The following is a 12,201-nucleotide window of genomic DNA, read 5'->3' as shown; positions in this document are numbered from 1 at the left end:
AAATAAGTTGGGTGGTGATAGGGGCTGCAAGGAGCAGCACAGAGCCACTCCAGGTAGCTGCACTGCGACAAAACACCTCCACCTCACTGAATAGAGACGTGCACAGATGCAGAATACACACATTATGCCTGCACGAGGGCATACTTAAATCCACGTCACCTTTTTTTCCTTAAGTACTGAAAAGGAAAGACCACCACCGCTGGGACCCTGCACTCAGGACCTGTGTTTCGCTTTGGTACCTCTCAGCAGTCACAGGCCAGGAGTCATTCCTAGCTCTTCAGTTTTACGTGGCCAAAGGCATTAAAACACTGCTTCTTCGGCAGGTCTGGACAGAGCTAGATAGCGTTTGAGTTGGAAAATCGCATTTGCAGGACATCTGCCATAGCCGAAATCACAGCAGCCAAGAATGAAACTTGGCGAATGGCTTGCTGCAGTGGAACTCCTGCGTGCCACCGCGTTTGCTGGCCTGGGCTTCCTCCCATCCAGACATTACACGAGACAGAGTGCATGAGAATAATAATTATCTAACAATTTCCTTATACATTCTTAAAGGTCTCTAGGTGTCACTTGGCTAAGGACTGCGAGAGCTAAGCAACCTAGACACCAACAGTACCCAAAAGGAGTCTAAGTGTTTAAGCAGCTTTAAAAAATACGATGCTTTAAACATTTCAACGTGGACAAACGCAGACAGGAGTGTGTTTGATCTCCTCCAATCAGCCAGAAATTAGCCAGCTGCAATCCAGAAACCCGGTATTGCACTAGCGCAGCTCCGTGCTCCATGAGACACTTTTCTCCATGGGCTCAGGGGTGCAGAACACAGGAATGGGCATCATAGAGGTGATGATGCCAATCAACCTTATTCTAGGTTTAATAGTGCTCTCCTGGGTTATGATATTTAACAGGGAAATATTAGAAAGCATCCATATACTGATTTATTATTATCTTAGCTTTGAATTCAAAATGCATTGCATGGACACTTTGCAACATTTTCAAGCCAATGTCACAGCTTGTTACACTGCATTCGGAGGAAACAGCCACAAGGTAAAATTCACACATATGTAACTCAGCAGATGACCTTTCCTACACGCCACATTTACATATTTTCAGACCAAATGACTTTTTTTTTTTTTTTTACAAGAAATTAAAAAAAGCCCCGCTGTTAATTACTGTGCCACATCTGTAGCAGACGAGCAGAAACCACATTTGGCACATTTCATCAGATATGTGTTGCCTACGTAAGTCAATTAATTGAGGCAAAGGGAGCTGCACTGATACCCTGCCTTAGAGTGATTTCCCAGGACTCTTCTGGAAATTAGATGACACATCTCAAGAGCTTATTTCCTGCTAAAGTCATTTTAAATAACTATATTAAAAATAAACTAGAAGTTACAGGTAGGGCCTGATTCTGTCTTTCACCAGTGGTGCTTCATATCTTTGGAAATCTGAAAGGAAACATACTTTAAATCTGTATTAAAATTGCCAGAGCAGTTGTCTTCAAGTAAATGTGATTCGGGACAGGCACGTCTTGCGTTGCCGGTGGGTTTGCCTCTACGGCAGAGAGGAGGGATGTCAGGAATAACACCGTCAGTCCTCCCGACAGGCTGCACGCACACGTCTATTCAAAGCACAGGACTATTTTTGTATTAATCAAGAGCAAGCTGATTAAATCTGTAGCTTTACAAAGAAGGGGAATTAACCAAATGAAAACATTCATTTCAATACAAAACTTTATGATACTGTAACTTTGGAAACAAAGCCCTTTCTGAGCAATCCCATCTGCTCCACTTGGCTTGTGCTCTTTGAAATAAACATCTGTTTACATGCTGAAGACCCGGGTACGTTTGTCTCTGTTGGTTTTATCATAGAAAAGCATTAAAATGATTTTAAGCGCAAAGTTAAACATCAGATGCTAAAATGGGGACTGTGGTTTTGAACATTTGCTTATGACTTTGCTCTTCGAAAGGAAGTTTTTTTAATTCCTGATCCAACACCGTTGCGAAAGGACCTTTTATTGAAAGGCATCTCCAGGTAAGGCTTTAAAAAAGCCAGTTCTTCATTCCTGCCCACCTTGGCTAAGCAGTTATTCAGCAGGACGAGGCAGTAATCAGATTTTCCATGCAGCTGGCAATTCAAATAAAAAGGATTGCTGCTCTGAAGATAAAAAAAAAGAAAAAAGAAAAAAGAGAGAGATAAGAAAAGGTAAAATTATGGATTTGTGTGTTTGCCAGGACTTGTTCAGTATAAAAAGAAAGCAGAAACACAAAAACAATTTATGCTTAGAATGACAAGGATGAACTGTTATTTGCTAAGGATTTGTCATATTCAAAATCAGGGGTTTTTTGTCACTTTCTAGAAAACTCAACTGTGATATTTCTGGTATAAAATACTGATACTGTTACAATTATGTTTATAGTATAATATGAATTGTTTTCCGTGATGTTGACCAGTTGTGACATGTAACACAGCTTCCCTAGAGTAGCATGCGTGTTTATTGCTGTAAAATGAGATTTTTTCAGTTAACAATGAAACAGTATCTTGTTATCACTTGTGTGAATTCATGTAGTTTCAATGACAGATAAGAGAAAATGAAAATCTTGTACATCGGGAATTTGGGGGGAGGAAGCTTTCTAAGAGTTATGACTAGTCATGGTAGTAGTTATGACTAAATTTAATAAGGACAAAACAGCAAGGGAATTTTAAAAAGTCTGGATTAAAATCCATATAGTTTTATGTATACGTTCCTCTTACCTGCATTTTACAGCATAAAAATGTAAACGACATAAAAAAGTTTTACAAATTTAAATTCCATTTAAATTAACATTGAATTTAAAAGGAAACATTTCCTGGCATGTCTATAGTCGTTCTGTGCATCTTTTGTCATATCATGATTTACCAGCTTGTTGATTATCTATCTAACAGAAATACTCTGCCATCATCTCTGAAGCTGTCTGTATCGCATCCTTGCTTGGGAAAAGGTTGCATGCAAAGGCACAGGGTTAACACCTGCCTTCACTGGAATTGATGGCAAAATTGCCTTTAGCTTCACTAAGAGTAGTTTTAATTCAGTATGCTATTACGTTTATTAATGCTGTTTAGTACTTAACATTTCCTCTGTTCTGTGCATATAAAAGGTAGATTAATGATTCTTTCTGCAAGCAAGAGCATGCGCCGAGGCTGAGGCAGCTAGGCAGGCACGCAGCTCACTAACCACGCCGCCTTCTTTTGCCACGGACTGGGTTTTTCCCCAGACTGAAGTTTCTCCCTAACAAGAAGAAATACTTTCTGCAAGAAACACAGACACAGAGAAATTCCCCTTTGAATTTTTAGCTGCTATCTCACGACCTATACAGGGACTTATACTACTGAATAAATGACTATTATTTTGACATGAAAGATATTCATTGAAATAATTAAACTCATTTTACCCATTATATCATTGCCATAAAGAGATCCATTAAGAAATGTGGATAGTCAGATCAAGCTCTGTCTAAACTATCCGTGATCAGAAATGAAAGATGATTCAGCATTTATGGAAGGAAAACATACAGAAGAACCGGGCAATGGATAGATTAAGGCTAAGGGGAACTTCACATCAATAAATAAACAGCTGCACAAGTAGCCACCATTTCTGCTAGCGACAGATCACCTTAACAAAAAGATAATGCTGCAAAACACATGGGAGGAAACAAAGAAATCTGAACCACGGCTCCTAGAGCTGATTTTACAGCAAGAAAGAAACAGGGAGTCTAAAGACGACTTTGTCCGAAGCAGGGAAATTGAACATCGTTAGAAATAAAATATCTCATTTCACATTGGCAAAGTCTTAAACGGTGTATGCACAGTTTGACCAGCAATCTGTCATGGTAACCTGGTTGAGATCAGCAACTGAAAGGATATTAGCGTTATTTAAGTAACTTGTTCACTTCTGTTTTATAGGCTGTTCTACTTTCTTTCATAGTTCAATGAAATTTATATTACTGATTCTATGCAATAATTTTCCATAACTTTATATAAGAGTTTCTCCTTTACCTACACACTAACAGTGACAAATAACTTTATTAGTTTATAAACTAGCTAGCAATAAGAGAAATTAATACATATATCTTATCGTACTTATTTGATATAGACAAGGAATTTAGATGAAATGGAGAGATTGATGTTTTTCTCTTTTCTATACAATATTTCAGTTCCCAACACTCTACATTAAATATGCAATAGATTTCTCACATGATTATTTTAGAGGCTTGCATATTTTATTAGTAACTAAAGCAAAAATTGAGCTAGACTCCAGGAAAATTAGGTAATACTATTAAACCAATAGCTTTAATACAACAAACTTCTTTCATTTTATAGAAAACAACAACTACAAAGAAACAAGCAAACAAAAAAATTAATTTAAATAAAATAGCTATTTAAAAGAAATTAAGCATCTCATCTTCAAGTAAGTAGGGAGCATGACTTACCATGGAAGGGACAACTGGGTAACCTGAGCACACGAAAATCATTGAGATCCAAAGAATGAAAACAAAGTTTAACCTGCATAGACTTCAAAGAAAAACTGAGATCAGTTAAAATTTAAAACAAAATCGAGCAAAACTAGATGCATACACATAAACACACAAACGGTATATTTTCTCCATATACAAAGTAATCCACAGTGTCTTTACCTGATCATTTTTTGCTCAGGAGTGTATATGTATGTACATGCAGTTATACTACCAAATTCCTCACATATCCTTTCAGTTCTTTCTTAGATGACCATTTTATACCAGAGTTCAGGAGTGAAAATGTCATCAAAGCTGATTTTATTATGACTAATTGGTCCTTGTTTGGCCTTTTCTTCTTGTTAAATGGGAAAATGGCAAGAACACACATTCAGCTGCCATTATAAAACTACCAATTGATTTCATTTAAAGTGTTCCATTAAAATGTCTCTCAAGTGGGTTTACTGTTAAGTCTGTATCATCCTAGCAAATATGGTCAAAGGTCTAAAGATTTCAAAAATACGTTTCAAGAATTTTTTTACCACTTCCAATATATCATATTAAGACCTTGTAAAGACTGGCTGCAAGGCAAAAACAGTAAAAGAAGTGCACTTTAAGTAGAAAGTTTCTCAAATAACCTTGTTAGACACAGAGCCGCTACAATACATAGAACAATATGTAACAATATATATAGCTTTTTTCTTTTTCTTCCCCCTCTTTTTTTTTTACATGCTTAGTTTTCAACACACCCAATTTTTAAGCGTTTTTCTTAGAACTTAAGTTCTTTGGACATTAATTTCTTCTCTTGTATGCAGACATATCTTAGCCTATGTTAAGTTTATTCAGACAAGTATTCTGTAGGATTAATAAATTCTGATACTCTCTATCAATGTAGCAAATGTTTAACGTCTAAGAGCATCATTCGTTACTGCAACAAATTTCATTGCACAACATCTAATTTAATTGCACAACAGTTAGGGATCCTGTGGTTTATTTATACAGAGTACTGTAAAGGCAGTAAGAGTCCCACAAAGTCTGTGAATGTCAGACTGCAGAGGTGAGGGAATACTGAAAAACATTAAATTCAATTTTTTTTTCTTAGAATGAAAAAGCTAAGGATCTTTTTTTGGACAGTCACCTAGTGTTAGGCACGCCAGTGGCTCAGCAGCCTCAAACGTTGTATTTCCTTCAGTGTTTACACTGGAAAATCAACGTACAAGGGCCCCAGAAGGGAACTCAGTGTGACTCTTCAGGGAGACCTGAGCTGTTATAAATTAAGGCAACTTTAACTGGAACATTCAGTCTCCTGATGTAGGTGCATTTAATTCCAGGAGGTAGAAAGCAGTAAGGCCTTCAGGTAAGGCTGGAAGAAATACAGTGGCATGTAAGAACCTTTAATACTTTTTATAGAAAAATTCATAATTTGATCTCAGGTTGTGGCTGAATATTTTTTCACCATCACTGTACATGGTTGTGCTGATCATGGTTGATATAATCTAATGAGTCTTAAATTACTTTTAAGAAGTACGTATTTGTGGTTGCTGGTAAAGTACTTCAGGCTTCTTCAGGACCAACAGGACTATAGAAATATAAGATGAAATTAGCCTCATTTAAACACCACAGTAAGCAATCCGTTTATAAAAACCATCAAGAGAACATTTGACTATTTGCATATTCAGTATGTGTCCTCTTATTCAGAGAGAAAATCCTTTCGTTTGAATTGAACATCCCGTTCCGACTCGTACAGGACCTCCAACTCCAACCGATAAGCGGATTAGCCAGTGTTTCTGCTGCAATGAAAAGCACTTCGGGTTGGATTCTGCTTGAGCATAGTTTAGCGTCAGCTTTCATTGTATCTGCATTTAGTTTAACTCCATTTTTAATACAAAATTAACCTTCACGCAACGTTATTTGTGGAAGACAAGGGACAAGAATAGCCTTGCGATTGGAGTTCAGGGTTTCTAGTTTCAACGTTGGAGCTTGTGCCTTAGACTCTCCAGTAACCTCCGGTGCGTTATTGACTTGGGGTTTTCCAATCACGAGTTGTTTGAGTCCCTGGTGACCTCCCGTTGTGCCTGGTCAGTACCTCCTGTGCTTACCTTTATCACATCCCTCTAAAAGAGTGGATTTGGCCACATTTCTAGCTCCCAAGCTTTGGACATGAGAGGTGCCCAGAGACTCTGTAGGCACCTTCAGCATGTTTGGTGGTGAGAGGAGAACCCAACGAGGCCACCAAGCAGCTCCCAGGGGACCCCAAGGAGATGGCCATGCGGGCCCGGACGGGATGAAGCTTCATGGAGCCTGGAGCAAAGCAGCAGGTTACAGAAGCTTTGAACAACATGGGAAGACAGCTCTTGTGTGACTTTCTAAGGGAAGGAAAAAAGATGATCAAATACGCTCGTTAAGGATGTTTTGCGCAGTTGGTGGGAAAGAGGCTCACGTGGCAGCAAATCTCCCAAGCACTTTGCAAAACTAATCGCATCTGGACTGAACACTACAAAGAAAATAACGGTCAACCTGAGGGTTTGCATGTATTTCGTTCATGCTCGTACTATAAATGCTCACAGCAAGATCTTTCTCAGCAAAATTCTCTAGACTGCTTTCTGTTTCCAATTCTGCCTAAAAGTCACCTATGACAGCCTGCGGTCCTTAGGACCTGACTCTAAGAAGAGACAGGCAAGTAATGTTTGGGGTTTTCCCCCACAAAATCCAAGAGCAGATTTCACCTTTTCAAAGGCTTTGACCAGCTGAGCAACCACAAACTGCTTTCACACGAGGCAGATGCAGATGGAAGTTAGGTGAGTATGCGTTATTGAGACATCACCAAAGCCAGAACTGGGCTCAGGGGGTTTGTCCACTTATCTGAACAGAGCAAAGATCCAAGCTCTCACATTTGCTTCTTGCTTCGAGTTTAATTTTTCTAGCTATTCAGGATGCAATTTAACACACCACAACAGTGATTTGCATGCATAAAGTGTATATGGAGATTTAGATACGTTCAAGATATTCCCACTTCAGGTTTAGATGAATCAGGTTTAACAGAACAAGTGGCAATTGACATTTCTGTCTTCTACTCCGTCTGCAGAGCAGCCAGACTGAGGCTTTGCTCGCAGGTAAGGTTCACTAGCAGGTATCACAGGTCATGTGAATCATTAAGAACCATAATAAAAATTCCCAGCATCCATAAAATTTGCATTTTATGAGAATAAATTAGCAGCAAGAGCCTCCACTTCCCTGCAAAGCCAACAACATCACCTCTTCCCTTCTGCTTGCTTTGTTAAAGGAACAGTGTATTGCACCTCACTGCTGCTCTCGTTTGGTTTCCCCATGAAAAACATATGAAACAGAACACAAAGCTTGCTGATAAGCCTATCAAGCCTTGCAACTTAATAAGGTTAACAGGCCTATAAGCTTTAGAGGATGATATTTTCCTCCCCCATCACTGTAGTAAGTCTAAAGTGTTTAAACTGGCATTGTGTGCCTTTGCTAAGGGATCAAAAGAACAAAAATGAAAGAATACACCAAAACCTGTCTGCATGGTCCATTGGTATAACTCCAAACATTGTAAAACCAGAGCAGGTTACTGGTCTGGATAAAGGCAAGGTGCTAAATCTCGCTGTTCCCCTCTAGGATGCTCCCAGTGAAACCTCAGCATGGCTTTTTTTTTGGAGAAAGCTGCCTGAATATTTTGCTCCAAGCTCAAACTTTTTCTTGCTTCAAGAAAAGAAGAGCCAGGATGGTTTGCTCTGAGATCATAGCAAGGTGCAAAATGGAAATTAGTCATACTCACAGCCTATAAATCTGTTTCTGACTCAGTGATAATAGAAAATCCCAGCAAGACACAAAGACAGAATTAAAACAGAAGTCAGAAAGCAGCTTTATTCCTTTGGTCGTTATTGCTGTGTTCTCACTACCAGCAAGGGGATGCAACCAAACCTTTCACTTGCACCACTGAGATCTCATCTACAGAGGCACAAAGGAGCTAAAAAGTTGCTGTAGATGCACACTTGACTATTTCTGTGCCTCTCCCTGCCAGGATTGTTTCTAATCCCCTTAAACTGGGTTATGATCCAGAAAGACCAAGTCCCTGGCTGACAGGGGTAAGGGCTTATAAGGCCAAACGGTGCAGCTGGAGGGAAGCACAGCTCTTGCCTCCCCTCCTGCCCTCGGATATTTGACCGGGCAGTGATTGACCGTCTCCGACGGCTCCACGAACATGCGGCACTCATGCCTGTGGGCTGGAGCCTGTCCTCGGTGTTATTTACTTTGCTCCTCTGCCGTCAAGGTGTTTGAACAGAAGTGCTCTCTACGGAGGATGCGATACTCTCATCAAAGGTCAGGTGCATATTTTCCGAGTCCATCGAGGCCCGCGTTGGCTGCTGTGGATAAACAGCTCTGCGTTCCTGTTTCAACTTCAGAAGTTCTCCAGAAGGAGAGACACATTTATTAAATTTAATTTTGCTTGCTAACACTGCCGCCCGCAGAACAAAGTCCTGCGAGTGATAGACTGCTCGAGCTCCTTGCAGACAGGGACGTGGCATCGCAGCCCTCGCTTAAAAGACGCACGGCCCCTTTGTAAAACCTAATTTTCAATGCAGTTCCACTCAGACGTCATTCCCCTCTAAGCCTGCGTTCGCAGTGGCTAAGACTCCAGCAATGCACCTTCTGACGCACAGGTTTGATCTAGGAGGAGAAAAAGAAAATCAAAAAGGCATTAAAGCAAGAAGCACGACTGCCACTCCTGCCTCCCACTCCTTGCCAGCGTTTTGGTCAGCTTGCTTTGCCTGGACAGATGCTCAGCAGCTAGGAGATACGCAGCAAGCAAACGGTGTTAGACTACGTAAGGAACAGGGTGCAAGTTTTGTGGACATACAGATGATGTGAACCTCAGGGTCCGGGTTGCCACCCCATTTCGAAGCACTTCTGCATCATCGGAGCTGTGCACATCACTGTCACAGCAAAGGGGATGAAGCTGCAGTCTGATCCTCCCATGCCAGAAGTAGAAATTAGCTTTAAAGTCACGTTTTTGATCCTCAGGACAGGAATTGTCGGCTGTGTCATAGTCACCATCCTCAGGATTTTAAAATCTAAATCATCATCTATAATTATACGTATTTTTTTTCCTGGTTACAGTCAACGTACACAGAGATGATGCGGGCTGAGACGGCATGACTTTTCTTACCCCCACTCGCCGGCACGGGGCAGAGCTGCTGATTGTGTCGAATTGCGCAGTGACGTAAAACCTGAGCCTGCGACACCAAATGTCATCATCTCCCATAGACTGCACTGCAGCGCGTGGCACCTTGCAGGCCCTCTGCCAAGTGCTCAAATGTCCACGCGACTTCTGCTGACGCTACCACGTTCATGCTATAGTCTATGCAAAATGACAAGAATAAGGCTTTTGGCAAAAACACATTTAACTGTGGTAGAAAATATTTCCGATTTATAGATGGTCTTGCATTTTTGGTAAGGCAGATTCCTTAGTGTGCCTTCAGAAAAACAATCTGCATGAAGTACAACAACATGAAAAACAAGCTCTCATTATTCTTTATGCACCACCACCAAATGTTAAAGTCATTTGATAATTTATCTGGAGAAAAAAAAAAACAAACTTGCTCAACCCATTAAGGGGAGACTCAGCAACTGAAAAGTGGTGGTAATTAACATTTTTGCTATGCTGATTTGTGCATGCCAACATAATTTATGCATTCAGAAATTTCTCAAATAGATCCTACAGGAAGTTGCTGCCTAAGAAAAGATGTCAGTGCCGAGCTAAAAAGACACCTGTCAAAGCTGAAACCCAATTTCTGTTCAGATGCAACAAAGATCTCGATGATCTGAGAAAGTCTGAATAGTTGTTGAAGTAGAAGCAAGAAAGAGAAAAGAGCCTAGATAGACAAGAAAAGACAAAGTTTTTTCAGGAGAGAGAGGAGAAAAGGATGTAGCAAAGTCTGATGTGACTTAAGAAGAGGAGATCTAACTTTAAAGGGATCAAACTTTAAAGGAGTCAAGGAAAGCTAACATAAATAGTATAAATAGTAGGGAATAGGGAGAAAGCATTGTGTGGCTTTGAAGGGCATAATTTTTTATATATGTTATTGCACTGTATCTCAGGGTTCTCCAGTGGATAAGGCTAAGAAAGACAAGGAAAACGTATCCGACATTTTTTATTGCGCTAAGATGCCAACAGAATATTCTGGCTCAAGCAAGTTTGCATATTTTCGTCTACAGAATCTCAGTACAAACCCATTTTTTCTGCTCTCTAAGTCCTTGAGATGTCATACCAACAAGCACCATGTAATTTGGGAATGGAAAAAAGGGAGCGACGGAGGGCAAAAGTTAGTCACGGTAGCACAGCTAACCCAATGAAACAATTATGGTTGAGAAGCAAAAAGTGGGACGCAAACCTGCAGTTCTATAGTAACTGCAAGGTCAGTGAGGGACACAAAAGATTCCAAAAGCTTGTCAGGACACTCACCATCTACAGACTGAACAGAGAGGGGTGATTTGCTCACACCTGAGCAGGTTTTTATGCAATCTGGAGTGACTTTCAGGATGGAAAACAGGTCAGCTGGATGCAGAACATCTGTCTCATTTCCTCTACAAGCAGCCCTGGTCTGATCAGCTGGGAGAGAAGCAAAGTTGCCTCTCGTTTGGCAGAGAATTATGTGAAAATATCCAAATCACAACTCAGGGGTGGCTCATTTCCTTCTGAACAGGCTACATTTGTGAGGGAGAAATCTCAGCTGTTCCACAGATTAGCTCTTGGCATTTCTGGAGAAGGGTAAGATGCCAGTTTGAATTTGTGACACTAGACCTAAAGTACCTTTAGGAAATAAGTGGCTACATCTGGAACGGTACTCATCGTTTGTAGGGGGTGAGAGGACACACCTTTTTTCTCCAAAATGGAGAGCATTTTCCATCTGTTCTTCATGCTCTTTTAACTCACTGCTATTTTCTTTCTACTTGCCTATGTCACTTAAATAAACAAGGACATTGCAGCCTCTTTAAAGGAGCTGTCCTATGCCGCAAAAGCCTTTTGACGGGAAGGGTCTTCTCCATAATGACCTACTAAACAGAAAACAAACAGGCACTGGACCCTAGAGCAAGCTTCACATTGTGAATATACCCATGCTTCCAAATTTGCTGGTGGGAAGATAAAATCAAACTACAAGCCTGAGTTGCTCTACAGGCAGTCGAGACACAGAGGTGGTACCCAGGCATCGGGTACCGCTCGGTACCTGTGGTACTCCATGACTGACAGCAAGGAGCTTCACTACCTTGCAAAAATGCCAGCCCTGGATCATTCCTGGGTGACTATCATTGCTTATAAAGGTCCTCAAGTAGGAGAGAGGTAATGCTGCTGTCATATAATTCAGTGCCCAAGCTGACATGCTTTTTGTCTGAATGAAAGCTACCGAGGAGCCTGATTTCCCCTTGTGTTGTCTCCCTCTTAGAAAAGGCTTCATCCATAAATATCACATGCCAAAAGGCAGAAGTTTTGGTTTGCTTGCTGAAAACCTGTTGCAGCTGACTGGATTTTTCTTGCTCTGTGCAAGCACTTCTTCATACCTAATTATGTTTTAGTGCGTGATGCAACTCCTCAAGAAGTTACGTCTGCCTCCCTTATTCTTCTATTACTTGCATTAACACCTAATCTGCAAACCTCAACTCTCTCCCTGTCTCCACCTTGGGAATTCCCCTTTTAGCATCAGGG

General features: G+C 40.6%; 1 protein-coding gene across 1 annotated transcript; it reads right to left on the bottom strand.

The window, feature by feature from the left end:
- Positions 1–953: 953 nt before the first annotated feature.
- On the bottom strand, positions 954–4,652 carry NPS (neuropeptide S). The gene is made up of 2 exons (XM_052799339.1): positions 4,464–4,652; positions 954–2,151 (listed from the first exon to the last, which is right to left on the bottom strand). Exons 1-2 carry the CDS (start codon positions 4,503–4,505, stop codon positions 1,942–1,944), a joined length of 252 nt encoding a protein of 83 aa, XP_052655299.1. The 5' UTR covers positions 4,506–4,652; the 3' UTR covers positions 954–1,941.
- Between the last annotated feature and the right edge of the window lie 7,549 nt (positions 4,653–12,201).

Source organism: Harpia harpyja, chromosome 10 (genome assembly GCF_026419915.1).
Source record: "Harpia harpyja isolate bHarHar1 chromosome 10, bHarHar1 primary haplotype, whole genome shotgun sequence".
In the NCBI taxonomy this organism is placed as follows: Eukaryota; Metazoa; Chordata; class Aves; order Accipitriformes; family Accipitridae; genus Harpia; species Harpia harpyja.
This window is presented reverse-complemented; position numbering and strand designations above follow the sequence as displayed.